Source organism: Oncorhynchus nerka, linkage group LG13, assembly GCF_034236695.1.
Source record: "Oncorhynchus nerka isolate Pitt River linkage group LG13, Oner_Uvic_2.0, whole genome shotgun sequence".
Lineage (NCBI taxonomy): Eukaryota > Metazoa > Chordata > Actinopteri > Salmoniformes > Salmonidae > Oncorhynchus > Oncorhynchus nerka.
Window position 1 is genome coordinate 104646913 of NC_088408.1, and position 19718 is coordinate 104666630.

Consider the following 19718-nt stretch of genomic DNA (forward strand, 5'->3'; position numbering starts at 1 on the left):
GGGGTTATAACAGGGGTTATAGCAGGGGTTATAGCAGGGGTTATAGCAGGGGTTATAGCAGGGGTTATAGCAGGGGTTATAACAGGGGTTGTAGCAGGGGTTATAGCAGGGGTTATAACAGGGGTTATAACAGGGGTTATAACAGGGTTAGAGGGGTTATAGTAGGGTTAGAGGGGTTATAGCAGGGGTTATAGCAGGGGTTATAGCAGGGGTTATAGCAGGGGTTATAACAGGGGTTATAGCAGGGGTTATAGCAGGGGTTATAACAGGGGTTATAGCAGGGTTAGAGGGGTTATAGCAGGGGTTATAACAGGGGTTATAGTAGGGGTTATAGCAGGGTTAGAGGGGTTATAGCAGGGGTTATAGCAGGGGTTATAGCAGGGTTATAGCAGGGGGTTATAGCAGGGTTATAGCAGGGGGTTATAGCAGGGTTAGAGGGGTTATAACAGGGGTTATAGCAGGGGTTATAGCAGGGTTAGAGGGGTTATAACAGGGGTTATAGCAGGGGTTATAGCAGGGGGTTATAGCAGGGGTTATAGCAGGGGTTATAGCAGGGTTATAGCAGGGGGTTATAGCAGGGGTTATAGCAGGGTTAGAGGGGTTATAGCAGGGGTTATAGCAGGGTTAGAGGGGTTATAGCAGGGGTTATAGCAGGGGTTATAGCAGGGTTAGAGGGGTTATAGCAGGGGTTATAGCAGGGTTAGAGGGGTTATAGCAGGGTTAGAGGGGTTATATCGGGGGTTATAGCAGGGGTTATAGCAGGGGTTATAGCAGGGGGTTATAGCAGGGTTAGAGGGGTTATAGCAGGGGTTATAGCAGGGTTATAGCAGGGGTTATAGCAGGGGTTATAGCAGGGTTAGAGGGGTTATAGCAGGGTTAGAGGGGTTATAGCAGGGGTTATAGCAGGGTTAGAGGGGTTATAGCAGGGGTTATAGCAGGGTTATAGCAGGGGTTATAGCAGGGTTAGAGGGGTTATAGCAGGGGTTATAGCAGGGGGTTATAGCAGGGGTTATAGCAGGGGTTATAGCAGGGTTAGAGGGGTTATAGCAGGGGTTATAGCAGGGTTAGAGGGGTTATAGCAGGGGTTATAGCAGGGTTATAGCAGGGGTTATAGCAGGGTTAGAGGGGTTGTAGCAGGGTTATAGCAGGGGGTTATAGCAGGGGTTATAGCAGGGGTTATAGCAGGGGTTATAGCAGGGTTAGAGGGGTTATAGCAGGGGTTATAACAGGGGTTATAGCAGGGGTTATAGCAGGGGTTATAACAGGGGTTATAGCAGGGTTATAGCAGGGGTTATAACAGGGGTTATAACAGGGGTTATAACAGGGGTTATAGCAGGGGTTATAACAGGGGTTATAACAGGGGTTATAGCAGGGGTTATAGCAGGGGTTATAGCAGGGGTTATAGCAGGGGGTTATAGCAGGGGTTATAGCAGGGGTTATAGCAGGGGTTATAGCAGGGGTTATAGCAGGGGTTATAGCAGGGGTTATAGCAGGGGTTATAGCAGGGGGTTATAGCAGGGGTTATAACAGGGGTTATAGCAGGGGTTAGAGGGGTTATAGCAGGGGTTATAGCAGGGGTTATAGCAGGGGTTATAGCAGGGTTAGAGGGGTTATAGCAGGGGTTATAGTAGGGTTAGAGGGGTTATAGCAGGGGTTATAGCAGGGGTTATAGTAGGGTTAGAGGGGTTATAGCAGGGGTTATAGCAGGGGTTATAGCAGGGTTAGAGGGGTTATAGCAGGGTTAGAGGGGTTATAGCAGGGGTTATAGCAGGGGTTATAACATGGGTTAGAGGGGTTATAGTAGGGGTTATAGCAGGGGTTATAACAGGGTTAGAGGGGTTATAGCAGGGGTTATAGCAGGGGTTATAGCAGGGTTAGAGGGTTATAGCAGGGTTATAACAGGGGTTATAGCAGGGGTTATAACAGGGGTTATAGCAGGGGTTATAACAGGGGTTATAGCAGGGGTTATAGCAGGGGTTATAACAGGGGTTATAGCAGGGGTTATAACAGGGGTTATAGCAGGGGTTATAGCAGGGGTTATAGCAGGGTTAGAGGGGTTATAGCAGGGGTTATAGCAGGGGTTATAACAGGGTTAGAGGGGTTATAACAGGGGTTATAGCAGGGGTTATAGCAGGGGTTATAACAGGGTTAGAGGGGTTATAGCAGGGGTTATAGCAGGGGTTATAGCAGGGTTAGAGGGGTTATAGCAGGGGTTATAGCAGGGGTTATAACAGGGTTAGAGGGGTTATAACAGGGGTTATAACAGGGGTTATAGCAGGGGTTATAGCAGGGTTAGAGGGGTTATAGCAGGGGTTATAACAGGGGTTATAACAGGGGTTATAACAGGGGTTATAACAGGGGTTATAACAGGGGTTATAACATGGGTTAGAGCGGTTATAGTAGGGGTTATAGCAGGGGTTATAACAGGGTTAGAGGGGTTATAGTAGGGGTTATAGTAGGGGTTGTAGCAGGGTTAGAGGGGTTATAGCAGGGGTTATAACAGGGGTTATAGCAGGGTTAGAGGGGTTATAACAGGGTTAGAGTGGTTATAGTAGGGGTTATAGCAGGGGTTATAACAGGGTTAGAGGGGTTATAGCAGGGTTAGAGGGGTTATAACAGGGTTAGAGGGGTTATAGTAGGGGTTATAGCAGGGTTAGAGGGGTTATAGCAGGGGTTATAACAGGGGTTATAGCAGGGTTAGAGGAGTTATAACAGGGTTAGAGGAGTTATAACAGGGTTAGAGGGGTTATAGTAGGGGTTATAGCAGGGTTAGAGGGGTTATAGCAGGGGTTATAACAGGGGTTATAGCAGGGTTAGAGGAGTTATAGCAGGGGTTATAGCAGGGGTTATAACAGGGGTTATAGTAGGGGTTATAGTAGGGGTTATAGTAGGGGTTATAACAGGGGTTATAGCAGGGGGTTATAGCAGGGGTTATAACAGGGTTAGAGGGGTTATAGCAGGGGTTATAACAGGGGTTATAACAGGGGTTATAGCAGGGGTTATAACAGGGGTTATAGCAGGGGTTATAACAGGGGTTATAGCAGGGGTTATAACAGGGGTTATAGCAGGGGTTATAGCAGGGGTTATAACAGGGGTTATAGCAGGGGTTATAGCAGGGGTTATAGCAGGGGTTATAACAGGGGTTATAGCAGGGGTTATAACAGGGGTTATAACAGGGGTTATAACAGGGGTTATAACAGGGGTTATAACAGGGGTTATAGCAGGGGTTATAGCAGGGGTTATAACAGGGGTTATAGCAGGGGTTATAGCAGGGTTATAACAGGGGTTATAGCAGGGGTTATAGCAGGGGGTTATAACAGGGTTAGAGGGGTTATAGCAGGGGTTATAGCAGAGGTTATAGCAGGGGTTATAGCAGGGTTAGAGGGGTTATAGCAGGGGTTATAGCAGGGGTTATAGCAGGGGTTATAGCAGGGGTTATAGCAGGGGTTATAACAGGGGTTATAGCAGGGGTTATAGCAGGGTTAGAGGGGTTATAACAGGGGTTATAGCAGGGGTTATAACAGGGTTAGAGGGGTTATAGCAGGGGTTATAGCAGGGGTTATAACAGGGGTTATAGCAGGGGTTATAGCAGGGGTTATAACAGGGGTTATAGCAGGGGTTATAGCAGGGGTTATAACAGGGGTTATAACAGGGGTTATAGCAGGGGTTATAGCAGGGGTTATAGCAGGGGTTATAGCAGGGGTTAGAGGGGTTAGAGGGGTTATAACAGGGGTTATAGCAGGGGTTATAGCAGGGGTTAGAGGGGTTAGAGGGGTTATAGCAGGGGTTATAGCAGGGGTTAGAGGGGTTATAGCAGGGGTTAGAGGGGTTATAGCAGGGGTTATAACAGGGGTTATAGTAGGGGTTATAGCAGGGGTTATAGTAGGGGTTGTAGCAGGGGTTATAACAGGGTTAGAGGGGTTATAGCAGGGGTTATAACAGGGTTAGAGGGGTTATAGCAGGGGTTATAGCAGGGGTTATAGCAGGGGTTATAACAGGGTTAGAGGGGTTATAGCAGGGGTTATAGCAGGGGTTATAACAGGGGTTATAACAGGGGTTATAGCAGGGGTTATAGCAGGGGTTATAGCAGGGGTTATAACAGGGGTTATAGCAGGGGTTATAGCAGGGGTTATAACAGGGGTTATAGCAGGGGTTATAACAGGGGTTATAACAGGGGTTATAACAGGGGGTTATAGCAGGGGTTATAACAGGGGTTATAACAGGGGTTATAACAGGGGTTATAACAGGGGGTTATAGCAGGGGTTATAACAGGGGTTATAACAGGGGTTATAACAGGGGTTATAGCAGGGGTTATAACAGGGGTTATAACAGGGGTTATAACAGGGGTTATAGCAGGGGTTATAACAGGGGTTATAACAGGGGTTATAACAGGGGTTATAGCAGGGGTTATAACAGGGGTTATAACAGGGGTTATAGCAGGGGTTATAACAGGGGTTATAACAGGGGTTATAGCAGGGGTTATAACAGGGGTTATAGCAGGGGTTATAACAGGGGTTATAACAGGGGTTATAGCAGGGGTTATAACAGGGGTTATAGCAGGGGTTATAACAGTTATAACAGGGGTTATAACAGGGGTTATAGCAGGGGTTATAACAGGGGTTATAGCAGGGGTTATAACAGGGGTTATAGCAGGGGTTATAACAGGGGTTATAGCAGGGGTTATAACAGGGGTTATAGCAGGGGTTATAACAGGGGTTATAACAGGGGTTATAACAGGGGTTATAACAGGGGTTATAACAGGGGTTATAACAGGGGTAGCAAAATGCTTATGTTACTACTGTAGAATGTCTAGCAAATACAATATGAATACAGAAATAATCAACAAATCTAATTCAAGAAATTAACAATTGAAGTAGATATATTAGAGTGAGCAGTGTCAGAATCTAAATATACATACATGGTGTGTAAACACTTGTATGTACTGTAGTAGGTATAATAGGATGAGCTATGTGGAGAGTACAGCGACAGTTGAAGTCAGAAGTTTACATACACCTGAGCCAAATACATTTAAAAACTCCGTTTTTCACAATTTCTGACATTTAATCCCAGTAAAAAATCCCTGTTTTAGGTCAGTTAGATTCACCACTTTATTTTAAGAATGTGAAATGTCAGAATAATAGTAGAGAGAATGATTTATTTCAGTTTTTGATTTATTTCATCACATTCCCAGTGGGTCAGAAGTTTACATTCAATTAGTATGTGGTAGCATTGCCTTTAAATTGTTTAACTTGGGTCAAACGTTTTGGGTAGCCTTCCACAAGCTTCCCACAATAAATTGGGTGAATTTTGGCCCATTCCTCCTGACAGAGCTGGTGTAACGGAGTCAGGTTTGTAGGCCTCCTTGCTCGCACACGCTTTGTCAGTTCTGCCCACAAATTTTCTATGGGATTGAGGTCAGGGCTTTGTGATGGCCACTCCAATACCTTGACTTTGTTGTCCTTGAGCCATTTTGCCACAACTTTGGAAGTATGCTTGGGGTCATTGTCCATTTGGAAGACCCATTTGCGACCAAGCTTTAATTACCTGACTGATGTCTTGAGATGTTGCTTCAATATATCCACATAATTTTCCTACCTCATGATGCCATCTATTTTGTGAAGTGCACCAGTCCCTCCTGCAGCAAAGCACCCCCACAACATGATGCTGCCACCCCCTGCTTCACGGTTGGGATGGTGTTCTTCAGCTTGCAAGCCTCCCCCTTTTTCCTCCAAACATAATGAGGGTCATTGTGATCTTTGTCCCCATGTGCAGTTGCAAACCGTAGTCTGGCTTTTTTTATGTTGGTTTTGGAGCAGTGGCTTCTTCTTTGCTGAGTGGCATTTCAGGTTATGTCGATATAGGACTTCTACAGTCTGATGGTTTGGTGATAGAAGCTGTGTCTCAGTCTCTTGGTTCCAGCTCTGATGTACCTGTACTGCCTCTGTCTGCTAGATGGTAGCGGGGTGAGCAGACTGTGGTTCGGGTGGCTGGCTGTTCTACAGTCTGATGGTTTGGTGATAGAAGCTGTGTCTCAGTCTCTTGGCTCTGATGTACCTGTACTGTCTCTGTCTGCTAGATGGTAGCGGGGTGAGCAGACTGTGGTTCGGGTGGCTGAGCTCCTTAATGATCTTCTTGGTCTTCCTTTGACACAGAGTGCTTTAAATGTCCTGGAGGGCAAGCAGCCCCACATTATAAAATAATTTAGCATATACGATTTCATTGTCTTTTACAACCTGTAGGGAACACAGTATGGCATGTCGGTCTCTCGGTTATGGGTGGGGGAGTGAAAAGGATGCAAATTAAAAACTGTAGTTTTTCCTATAGTGAAAAAAGTGTGTTTTTGTGGATATTACTGTAGTATTTACTGTATTACATTCAATACCAAGTACTATACATGATGGATGGATACTACAGTGTGTAGTACAGTATACTACAGTTTACTCTAACATTCCATAGTAAGTACTGTAGTTTTCTATAGTAAACTGTGGTATTTTTTCATGTGGGGCGTGCCCCATGATTATGCATTGGGCTGACCGCACTACACTCTGGAGAGCCATGTGGTTGAGGGCAGTTCCTGTACCAGGCAGGGATGCAGGCCGTCAGACGCCAAAGTTGAACTTTGGTTCATTTCAGGTTTTTAAGTGATGTCCACGCCGAAGGAACTTGAAGCTTTTTTTTTTTTTTTTTTCAATTTAAAGTTTTATTAAGTTTTCTTGTTTTTCAATCAACCAACAAAACACATTCCACATCCACAGATGTGATCTATTTATTTTCCTTACATACATATATATATATATATATGCACCAAGGAAAATAAATAGATCACATCTGTGAATGTGGAATGTGTTTTGTTTGGCTTTTTGAGTACGCGTGCGTATATATGTGTGTGTGTGTGTGTGTGTGTGTGTGTGTGTGTATGTATATACAAAACACATTCCACATTCACAGATGTGACAGGCTTAAAAAAAATATATAATAAAAAAAAATTATAATAATAATAACACATTTGAAAAAATTGAAAATTAAAATACAATTAAAATGAATGAAAAAGTCAAGTAAAAACATTTATTTTTCTTAATCTATATATTTTCCTTGGTGCATATATATATATATAATATATAAAATAAAAACACACAAAAACCCATACCACTTGCAGCAGCACTATCAAGGTTCTTATCAGCTATTTCAATCATTCGCTGAGACGACGGGCCAATAATTCGTTTTTAGGTTTTACAGTACCTTACACAACATGTATCTGCGCATTTCCCTAGTCACCCCGTTCACTCTGTCCAGTTTGAAATATAGTTGAGTAGTGGAGACCAGAGTCTATCAAACTTGGGCTGTCTCTTGTGGAGGTCATAAGTGAGCTTTTCAAGAGGAAGAAAGTCAACAATCTGGTCAATCCACCTTTTAAATGTAGGGGGGGGTATTAGAGGCCCACAATAGAATAATACATTTCTTAGCAAAGTATGTAATAGTCATAAGCAAATTTTCTCTGTCAGGATCAAGAACAAAGTCCTGCTGGGCATTAAGAAGATAGATACATGGGGTCATATCAAACTGTACCTCTAGTATTGTCTGTGCAGCAGTATGTACAGATTGCCAGAATCTGGCAATCTCCCTACAGCTCCAAAATACATGCATATAGGTTCCACATTCAGAGGTACATCTTTTACAGTTAGGAGACATATCTGTTTTCATTCTATGGAGTCTCAAAGGAGTATAATAAAATTTGTACAAAAATTTGTAATTAGATTCTTTCATTTTTACACTGGTAGAGGAGCAGTATACCCTGTCGCAAACCTCCGCCCATAACTCATCACTGATAGTCAGACCAAGGTCCTTTTCCCAGATTATTTTCAAAGGAGTAAAGGAGGAGCTTCCTTTCTCAGAAAGGAGTCTATAGATGTAAGATATTTTGCCTTTAATGGATTGTGCTGTGACAAGAAGGGTTTCAACTTCATTCAACTGAGTTCTAAACCTCCTCTTGGAGGTAAATGAGGAAATGACATGTCTAATTTGAAGATATTAAAAATGGGATCTTGGCACGTCGAATTCACTGCAGAGCTCTTGAAAGGATTTCAGTGTAGTGGTTTTCTGATGAAATAGGTCTGAAAAGGTCCTGATTCCTAGAGTATGCCAAAGATTAAAGTTGGCATCCCTCAGGGCTTTTGGCAAGTCTGGGTTGCCTACTATAGGCGAGTGAGAACATATTTGGGAGGAAATGCCCAGGTATTTCTTAGTCCCTCCTCGCTAGTAGGGTGCTGTAAATCACAAAGGTTTTGGCTATGTTGCCCACTTCACTAAAGTGATAAATGAATATAATTGAGCTTAAGGGCAATGAACCACAGGATTGGGCTTCTATCTGAATCTACGTTGCGGATTTGGGCAGACCAGTAGTACAATTGAAGGGAGGGAAGGGCAAGACCACCCTTAGAATCAGGGTTCGATAGAGTGGAAAACTTGATCCTAGGTTTTTTATTGCCCCATATAAATGTATAAACACTGGGGTTTAAAGTTGTCATGTACTTTTCAAATAATTGAATTCTCTGATCCATTTATAGCTATTGTTCCATACCTGTAATGTCATTGTTACAGAACCAATTTACCGCAACATGTGTTTCCTGGTATGACTCTAGTTCCAATGCCTTTTGTTCTTCTCTTCTTCCCATAGAGAGAGGAGAGAGGTCTGTCAGCAGGGGTACTGAGGCCACGCCCCCATATGGCTATCAGCTAGACCTGGACTTCCTGAAGTATGTGGACGACATACAGCGTGGCAACACCATCAAGAGGCTGAACATCCAGCGGAAATCCAGGCCTGTCCGGCCGACGGCGGAGCCCGTGCCCAGGGGAGGTTACTCTGGTGGGGGCAGTGGGTACAGTGGGCAGGGCCAGGCTGAATGGACCTCCACAGGCTCCCTACCCTCCTCCAGTGAAGAGGCACAGCAGAGTCCCCTCTTCTACCCCTCCCCCCAGCCTCACCCTCCCCCCACCCTGATTTACCACGCCCATGCCCCTCCCCTTCCTCCCCTACCCCCCGAGGGCTACCTGAGCGTCCCCGCCGAAGCCCCCCAACGGCCCCTTCTCCCGCCCCCCTCTCTGTGGGAACCTCCCCTCCTCAACCCCCAGGTTGAGAAGACCCTGATGGAGACGAGGAGGAGGTTAGAACAAGAGCGCCACCTCATGCAGCCCCCCTCCCCCTCCGAACCCCCTGGCCCTGCTCCTCGCCACCGCCTGGCCTCCTTCGGAGGGATGGGGGGGTCCAGCACCTCCCTGTTCTCCCCCCTGCTTCCCAACGGGGGTGGAGGTAGTGGAGAGTACAACCCCTACTACACTTCCATGGGTTCCTCTATGCACCACAGCCCCATGTCCTCGGGCATGACCACGCCGGCCACCACCGTGTCTCCACTTCACCTGCAGCACATCCGGGAGCAGATGGTGGTGGCACTGCGGAGGCTGAAGGAGCTAGAGGAGAAGGTGAAGACCATACCTGTCCTGCAGGTGAAGATAGCCGTGCTGCAGGAGGAGAAGAGACAGATGACCTGTCAGAAGAACCAAAGGCTGGGGGTGGGGGGCATAGTGGGGGTGGGGTTCAGGAAGAGGTCCTATAGCGTGGGCAGTGCTGACCAGTTGGCCGACCAGCTGGACACCCAGACACATACCCTACAGACCCAGGAGCTGCACATCATGGAGCCAGAGGGCCAGGAGTGTCAGGGCCATAGTCAGAGTACCAAGGGGATGGAGGAGTTCAGGAGGCTGGCTGCAGAGGTCCAAGCCCTGGGGTCAAACAGCCAGGATCAAGGGTCTCACCAGGCCAGGCGGACCCAGACCTCCCTCCCTCTCACCCACAATAACAACAACCAGCTCACCTCCACGGCGGTCGGCCCAGATGAGAACATGAACGACGCCACGGCGGTCGCCCAGAGGAAGTCGCCGGTGATGACGATGGTACAACAACGACGCTTCTACTGTGACGTCGGAATGGCGACGGAGCAGCGTGAGACTCGCAGTGCTGGGACGGGCGTGACGGAAGCCATGTTGGGCGTGACCAGCGAGATGGAGGCAGAGCTAGACTTGCAGCAGCAGACCATCGAGGCCCTGAAGGAGAAGATCTACCGGCTAGAGGTGGACCTGAGAGAGACCACCCACCTGATGGAGATGTCCAAGCTGAAGCTAGAGCTGCAGGCCGCTGGGGGAGCCAATAAGAAGAGGGCTGATAAAGGCTGCCAGGTGCGGCCAGACACCTACAGCATGGCCTGCCAGGCGCGGCCAGACACCCAGAGCACTGGCTCAGAGACCTGGAGAGTCCAGACACACAGCCAGGGAGTGGGGAACCATCTAGAGACCAGCCATGCCTCCACAGGGGAGACCCTCCACACTGTAGGGGTAGGGGTGTCCTGTCAACCCATCCTGAGACACACTGCTTCGGGTCCTGACCTGCCCATGGAGAGGTGGCTGGTGCAGGAGAGGGTAGAGGTGCAGGACCAGTGTGTGGGGAGGCAGTTGGAGGTGTGTGACCAGGGGGTGGGGGTGGAGGTGGGGCTGTGTGACCAGGGAGTGAACACTGATGAGGAAGTAGACAGTCTAGAGCTGTGTCAGGCCCAGGAGACCGAGGCCAGGGAGAGGGAGAGCAGGTCGGTGGGCGTTGGGGAGTGTTCTAGAGACGTCACCGTCTCTCCCATCAGACAGCTGGTTACCACGGGGACTAACCCTGTCCTGGGCACCACCACGGACTCTGCTGTCATGGTAACCCCAGACACCGCCTCCCAACACACCAGCACCCTACTGGAGACCGCTAGCCAACACACCAACACAGAGACAGTGGTGCTAGCTGACGGCTGTACCAACACCCCCCTGCTTCACACTGCTGAGAAACACACCAGCACGCTAACCAATCACACAAGGACTGTCGCTGTGGGCGAGGGGCTGATCAAAGACCCACAGACCAAAACCAGGTACTATTTCTATTAGATTCATTTAACCATTTAACAACACAATTTAACCACGTGGATATAATACAATACATTTAAATCATGTTTTTTGAACACATAAAAGTTGAAAAGAATGTTTCTATTGTGGTCGTCGTTAGGTCTGTTGCCGTGGGAAACACAGCAGAGCGAGACGGCGGTAGGGAGGAAGCATGGTCGGCCCAGACCAAAGAGGTGGGCGTCGGCCTGGTCGGCATCCACACTAACTTCCTGGTCGGCCTGAAGACCCGGAACATTGCATGTGGCCCCTCCCACCTGGACGGAACCGCTCTTACCCAGGAGACCATCGCAGTGACGACTGTTGTACCACCTCAGGCCCAGGCCATACCACCGCCCCAGCAGGTGGAGGGGGGGACAGGACTAGACCATTACATAGAGAGGCTTCAGAAGCTACTTCAGGAACAACAGATGCTGTTGACTGAGAACTACAGTGAGCTAGCGGATGCTTTCGGACAGCCCTGCTCTTCTCAGTTCACCCACTTTGGTTCTATCAACAGCCAGCTGGTCAACACTCTGACTTCTATCATGAAGTATGGCAGTGCTGAGGATCTGAGAACACAGCGAGATAGCAGCAGCACCACTACAGGTAGGCCACACAGAATATCTAATAGGTTGAGTCATTACACCAGACAGACCATTTATCTACTGTTAGCCTGCTCTCTTCTCAGTCGGGTTGAGCTGAAAGAGGAACACAGTCACGTTGTAACATTACTGCTGAACTTTATAAATACTATTTCATGTTTTAGTAGGTTTATGTTTAGGTTAAGAATTGTTACAGGAACAGCCTCAAACATTTAGCAGACTCTTATCCAGAGCAACCTACAGTAGTGAATGCATTTTCATACTGATCCCCCGTGGGAATCGAACCCACAACCCAGACAGTATCACATAAAACATTACTGTCCCTCACCTGGTGACAGTTTGTATTTGTCATTTTTATGAATCACCATTAGCTGCTGACAAGGCAGTTCTAGATTTTTAAAAGCATTACAATACATTCACAACAGATTTCACAACACATTAAGTGTGCGCCCTCAGGCCTCTACTCAACTACCACATATCTACATCACTAAATCCATGTGTACGTGTGTGTATAGTGCTTATGTTATTGTGTGTTTTTATGAATGTGTCTATGTTTGTGTTGCTTCACAGTCCCCGCTGTTCCATAAGGTGTGTTATCTGCTTTTTAAATCTGATTCTACTACTGCTGTATCAGTTACCTGATGTGGAATAGAGTTCCATGTAGTCATGTCTCTACGTAGTAATGTGGAATAGAGTTCCATGTAGTCATGGCTCTATGTAGTACTGTGGAATAGAGTTCCATGTAGTCATGGCTCTATGTAGTACTGTGGAATAGAGTTCCATGTAGTCATGGCTCTATGTAGTACTGTGGAATAGAGTTCCATGTAGTCATGGCTCTATGTATGTACTGTGGAATAGAGTTCCATGTAGTCATGGCTCTATGTATGTAGTACTGTGGAATAGAGTTCCATGTAGTCATGGCTCTATGTAGTACTGTGGAATAGAGTTCCATGTAGTCATGGCTCTATGTAGTACTGTGGAATAGAGTTCCATGTAGTCATGGCTCTAAGTGGTACTGTGGAATATAGTTCCATGTAGTCATGGCTCTATGTAGTACTGTGGAATAGAGTTCCATGTAGTCATGGCTCTATGTAGTACTGTGGAATTCCAGAGTTCCATGTAGTCATGAGTTCCATCTGGCTCTATGTAGTACTGTGGAATAGAGTTCCATGTAGTCATGGCTCTATGTAGTACTGTGGAATAGAGTTCCATGTAGTCATGGCTCTATGTAGTACTGTGGAATAGAGTTCCATGTAGTCATGGCTCTATGTAGTACTGTGGAATAGAGTTCCATGTAGTCATGGCTCTATGTAGTACTGTGGAATAGAGTTCCATGTAGTCATGGCTCTATGTAGTACTGTGGAACAGAGTTCCATGTAGTCATAGAGTTCCATGTAGTCATGGCTCTATGTAGTACTGTGGAATAGAGTTCCATGTAGTCATGGCTCTATGTAGTACTGTGGAATAGAGTTCCATGTAGTCATGGCTCTATGTAGTACTGTGGAATAGAGTTCCATGTAGTCATGGCTCTATGTAGTACTGTGGAATAGAGTTCCATGTAGTCATGGCTCTATGTAGTACTGTGGAATAGAGTTCCATGTAGTCATGGCTCTATGTAGTACTGTGGAATAGAGTTCCATGTAGTCATGGCTCTATGTAGTACTGTGGAACAGAGTTCCATGTAGTCATGGCTCTATGTAGTACTGTGGAATAGAGTTCCATGTAGTCATGGCTCTATGTAGTACTGTGGAATAGAGTTCCATGTAGTCATGGCTCTATGTAGTACTGTGGAATAGAGTTCCATGTAGTCATGGCTCTATGTAGTACTGTGGAATAGAGTTCCATGTAGTCATGGCTCTATGTAGTACTGTGGAATAGAGTTCCATGTAGTCATGGCTCTATGTAGTACTGTGGAATAGAGTTGTAGTCATGGCTCATGTAGTCATGGCTCTATGTAGTACTGTGGAATAGAGTTCCATGTAGTCATGGCTCTATGTAGTACTGTGGAATAGAGTTCCATGTAGTCATGGCTCTATGTAGTACTGTGGAATAGAGTTCCACGTAGTCATGGCTCTATGTAGTACTGTGGAATAGAGTTCCACGTAGTCATGGCTCTATGTAGTACTGTGGAATAGAGTTCCACGTAGTCATGGCTCTATGTAGTACTGTGGAATAGTCATGGCTCTATGTAGTACTGTGGAATAGAGTTCCACGTAGTCATGGCTCTATGTAGTACTGTGGAATAGAGTTCCACGTAGTCATGGCTCTATGGCTCTATGTAGTACTGTGCGCCTCCCATAGTCTATTCTGGACTTGGGGACTGTGAAGAGACCTCTGGTGGTATGTCTTGTGGGGTATTTATGGGTGTCTGAGCTGTGTTCCAGTAGTTTAAACAGACCTCTGGTGACATATCTTGTGGGGTATGTATGGGTGTCTGAGCTGTGTGTTAGTAGTTTAAACAGACCTCTGGGACATGTCTTGTGGGGTATGTATGGGTGTCTGAGCTGTGTACTAGTAGTTCAAACAGACCTCTGGTGACATGTCTTGTGGGGTATTTATGGGTGTCTGAGCTGTGTGCTAGTAGTTTAAACAGACTGTGTGTTGTGGTAGTTTCTGAGCTGTGTGTTAGTAGTTTAAACAGACCTCTGGTGACATGTCTTGTGGGGTATGTATGGGTGTCTGAGCTGTGTGTTAGTAGTTTAAACAGACCTCTGAGGGCATGTCTTGTGGGGTATGTATGGGTGTCTGAGCTGTGTGTTAGTAGTTTAAACAGACCTCTGAGGGCATGTCTTGTGGGGTATGTATGGGTGTCTGAGCTGTGTGCTAGTAGTTTAAATAGACCTCTGGTGACATGTCTTGTGGGGTATGCGGGTGTCTGATGTATGGTGTTTAAACAGACCTCTGGTGGCATATCTTGTGGGGTATGTAAGGTGTCTGAGCTGTGTGCCAGTAGTTTAAACAGACAGCTCGGTACATTCAGCATGTCACTTCTCACAAATACAAGTAGTTATCAAGTAAATCTCTCCTCCACTTTGAGTCAGGAGAGACTGACATGCATATTATTAATATTAGCTCCCTGTGTACATCCAAGTGCCAACCGTGCCTCCATGTTCTGAGACAATTGTAATTTTCCTAAGTTCCTCTTTGTTGCACCTGACCACACGACTGAACAGTAGTCCAGGTGTGACAAAACTAGGGTGTGTTAAGAAGGTAGAAACTAGAAGGTAGAAACTAGGGCCTGTAGGACCTGCCTTGTTGCTAGTGTTGTTAAGAAGGTAGAAACTAGGGCCTGTAGGACATTTACATTTACATTTAAGTCATTTAGCAGACGTTCTTATCTAGAGCGACTTACAAATTGGTGCATTCACCTTATGACATCCAGTGGAGCTGCCTTATTGATAGTGTTGTTAAGAAGGTAGAAACTAGGGCATGTAGGACCTGCCCTGTTGATAGTGTTGTTAAGAAGGTAGAAACTAGGACCTGTAGGACCTGCCTTGTTGCTAGTGTTGTTAAGAAGTTAGACACTAGAGCCTGTAGGACCTGCCTTGTTGCTAGTGTTGTTAAGAAGGTAGAAACTAGGGCCTGTAGGACCTGCCTTGTCTGTCCTGGGAAATGTTCTTGTTACTTACAACGTCATGCTATTCACATTAGCGCACGTTAGCTCAACAGTCCCGAGGGTGGGACACCGATCCTGTAGAGATTCTTACAGGCTGAATGGTCGGCTATTTGAGCCAATAAAGGGGGCTTTACTATCCTTAGGAAGTGGAATGACTTTAGCTTTCCTCCAGGCCTGAGGGAACACGCTCTCTAGTAGGCTTAGAATGAAGATCTGGCAAATAGGAGGGGCAACATCGTCCGCTATTATCCTCAACCCCGGTTGCTTGTCATTGTTGATAGACAACAATAATGTTTGTCTTTCATAATTTGGTCAGTTATACTTGGATGTGTATTGTCAGCGTTTGTTGCTGGCATGTCTTTCCAATGAAAGAATCAAATCAAATTGTTATTATTTGTCACATGTGCCGAACACAACAGGTGTAGACTTTACAGTGAAATGCTTACTTACAAGCCTAACAATGCAGTTTAGAAAATACAGGGGGTACCGGTACAGAGTCAATGTGGAGGCTATATACAGGGGGTACTGGTACAGAGTCAATGTGGAGGCTATATACAGGGGGTACCGGTACAGAGTCAATGTGGAGGCTATATACAGGGGGTACCAGTACAGAGTCAATGTGGAGGCTATATACAGGGTGTTACGGTACAGAGTCAATGTGGAGGATATATACAGGGGGTACCGGTACAGAGTCAATGTGGAGGCTATATACAGGGGGTACCAGTACAGAGTCAATGTGGAGGCTATATACAGGGGGTACCGGTACAGAGTCAATGTGGAGGCTATATACAGGGTGTTACGGTACAGAGTCAATGTGGAGGCTATATACAGGGGGTACCAGTACAGAGTCAATGTGGAGGCTATATACAGGGTATTACGGTACAGAGTCAATGTGGAGGCTATATACAGGGGGTACCGGAGCAGAGTCAATGTGGAGGCTATATACAGGGTATTACGGTACAGAGTCAATGTGGAGGCTATATACAGGGTATTACAGTACAGAGTTAATGTGGAGGCTATATACAGGGGGTACCGGAGCAGAGTCAATGTGGAGGCTATATACAGGGTATTACGGTACAGAGTCAATGTGGAGGATATATACAGGGTATTACGGTACAGAGTCAATGTGGAGGCTAAATACAGAGGGTACCGGAGCAGAGTCAATGTGGAGGCTATATACAGGGGGTACCGGTACAGAGTCAATGTGGAGGCTATATACAGGGGGTACCGGTACAGAGTCAATGTGGAGGCTAAATACAGGGGGTACCGGTACAGAGTCAATGTGGAGGCTAAATACAGGGGGTACTGGTACAGAGTCAATGTGGAGGCTATATACAGGGGGTACCGGTACAGAGTCAATGTGGAGGCTAAATACAGAGGGTACCAGTACAGAGTCAATGTGGAGGCTATATACAGAGGGTACCAGTACAGAGTCAATGTGGAGGCTATATACAGAGGGTACCAGTACAGAGTCAATGTGGAGGCTAAATACAGAGGGTACCAGTACAGAGTCAATGTGGAGGCTAAATACAGAGGGTACCAGTACAGAGTCAATGTGGAGGCTAAATACAGAGGGTACCAGTACAGAGTCAATGTGGAGGCTAAATACAGAGGGTACCGGTACAGAGTCAATGTGGAGGCTAAATACAGAGGGTACCAGTACAGAGTCAATGTGGAGGCTATATACAGGGTGTTACGGTACAGAGTCAATGTGGAGGCTAAATACAGAGGGTACCAGTACAGAGTCAATGTGGAGGCTAAATACAGAGGGTACCGGAGCAGAGTCAATGTGGAGGCTATATACAGGGGGTACCGGTACAGAGTCAATGTGGAGGCTATATACAGGGGGTACCGGTACAGAGTCAATGTGGAGGCTATATACAGGGGGTACCGGTACAGAGTCAATGTGGAGGCTATATACAGGGGGTACCGGTACAGAGTCAATGTGGAGGCTATATACAGGGGGTACCAGTACAGAGTCAATGTGGAGGATATATACAGGGGGTACCGGTACAGAGTCAATGTGGAGGCTAAATACAGAGGGTACCGTACAGAGTCATTGTGGAGGCTATATACAGGGGGTACCGTACAGAGTCAATGTGGAGGCTAAATACAGGGGGTACCAGTACAGAGTCAATGTGGAGGCTATATACAGGGTATTACGGTACAGAGTCAATGTGGAGGCTAAATACAGGGGGTACCAGTACAGAGTCAATGTGGAGGCTATATACAGGGGGTACCAGTACAGAGTCAATGTGGAGGCTATATACAGGGGGTACCGGTACAGAGTCAATGTGGAGGCTAAATACAGGGTGTACCTGTACAGAGTCAATGTGGAGGCTAAATACAGGTGGTACCGGTACAGAGTCAATGTGGAGGATATATACAGGGTATTACGGTACAGAGTCAATGTGGAGGCTATATACAGGGTGTTACGGTACAGAGTCAATGTGGAGGCTATATACAGGGGGTACCGGTACAGAGTCAATGTGGAGGCTATATACAGGGTGTTACGGTACAGAGTCAATGTGGAGGCTATATACAGGGGTACCAGTACAGAGTCAATGTGGAGGCTATATACAGGGTGTTACGGTACAGAGTCAATGTGGAGGCTATATACAGGGTGTTACGGTACAGAGTCAATGTGGAGGCTATATACAGGGTGTTACGGTACAGAGTCAATGTGGAGGCTATATACAGGGTGTTACGGTACAGAGTCAATGTGGAGGCTATATACAGGGTGTTACGGTACAGAGTCAATGTGGAGGCTAAATACAGGGGGTACCAGTACAGAGTCAATGTGGAGGCTATATACAGGGGGTACTGGTACAGAGTCAATGTGGAGGCTATATACAGGGGGTACCAGTACAGAGTCAATGTGGAGGCTAAATACAGGGGGTACCAGTACAGAGTCAATGTGGAGGATATATACAGGGGGTACCAGTACAGAGTCAATGTGGAGGATATATACAGGGGGTACCAGTACAGAGTCAATGTGGAGGCTAAATACAGGGGGTACCAGTACAGAGTCAATGTGGAGGCTAAATACAGGGGGTACCAGTACAGAGTCAATGTGGAGGCTATACACAGGGTGTACCGGTACAGAGTCAATGTGGAGGCTATATACAGGGGGTACCGGTACAGAGTCAATGTGGAGGCTATAGACAGGGGGTACCAGTACAGAGTCAATGTGGAGGCTATATACAGGGTATTACGGTACAGAGTCAATGTGGAGGCTAAATACAGGGGGTACCAGTACAGAGTCAATGTGGAGGCTATATACAGGGGGTACCAGTACAGAGTCAATGTGGAGGCTATATACAGGGGGTACCGGTACAGAGTCAATGTGGAGGCTATATACAGGGGGTACGGTACAGAGTCAATGTGGAGGCTAAATACAGGGGTACCAGTACAGAGTCAATGTGGAGGCTATATACAGGGGGTACCAGTACAGAGTCAATGTGGAGGCTATATACAGGGGGTTACGGTACAGAGTCAATGTGGAGGCTATATACAGGGGGTACCGGTACAGAGTCAATGTGGAGGCTATATACAGGGGGTACCGGTACAGAGTCAATGTGGAGGCTAAATACAGGGGGTACCAGTACAGAGTCAATGTGGAGGATATATACAGGGGGTACCGGTACAGAGTCAATGTGGAGGCTATATACAGGGGGCATCGGTACAGAGTCAATGTAGAGGATATATACAGGGGGTACCGTACAGAGTCAATGTGGAGGCTATATACAGGGGGTACCGGTACAGAGTCAATGTGGAGGATATATACAGGGGGTACCGGTACAGAGTCAATGTGGAGGCTATATACAGGGGGTACCGGTACAGAGTCAATGTGGAGGATATATACAGGGGGTACCGTACAGAGTCAATGTGGAGGCTATATACAGGGGGTACCGGTACAGAGTCAATGTGGAGGCTATATACATGGGGTACCGTACAGAGTCAATGTGGAGGCTATATACCCGGGGTACCGGTACAGAGTCAATGTGGAGGCTATATACAAGGGGTACCGTTACAGAGTCAATGTGGAGGCTATATACAAGGGGTACCGTTACAGAGTCAATGTGGAGGCTACCGGTACAGCGTCAATGTGCGGGGTACCGGTGTCGGGGTAATTGAGATAATATGTACATGTTGATAGAGTTATTCAAGTGACTATGCATAGATAATAACAGAGAGTAGCAGCAGCGTAATAAGAGGGGGGGCAATGCAAATAGTCTGGGTAGCCATTTGATTAGATGTTCAGGAGTCTTATGGCTTGGTGGTAGAAGCTGTTTAGAAGCCTCTTGGATCTAGACTTGGCGCTCTGGTACCGCTTGCCGTGTGGTAGCAGAGAGAACAGTCTATGTCTAGGGTGGCTGGAGTCTTTGACAATTTTTAGGGCCTTCCTCTGACACAGCCTGATATAGAGGTCCTGGATGGCAGGAAGCTTAGCCCCGGTGATGTACCGGGCTCTGTAGTGCCTTGCGGTCGGAGGCCGAGCAGTTGCCATACTAGGCAGTGATGCAACCCGT

The 19718-nt window shown here is 46.7% G+C and overlaps 1 protein-coding gene across 3 annotated transcripts in view; it reads left to right on the forward strand.

Annotated features, from left to right (window-relative positions):
- kank1a (KN motif and ankyrin repeat domains 1a) overlaps nucleotides 1–19718 on the forward strand; it is a 134580-nt gene that overhangs the window by 84001 nt on the left and 30861 nt on the right. For all 3 annotated transcript variants that reach the window (XM_065026938.1, XM_065026940.1, XM_065026939.1), the window contains exons 3-4: nucleotides 8675–10955; nucleotides 11090–11574. In XM_065026938.1, the coding sequence (XP_064883010.1) occupies nucleotides 8675–10955; nucleotides 11090–11574 (2766 nt within the window). The remainder of the gene's footprint in view (nucleotides 1–8674; nucleotides 10956–11089; nucleotides 11575–19718) is intronic.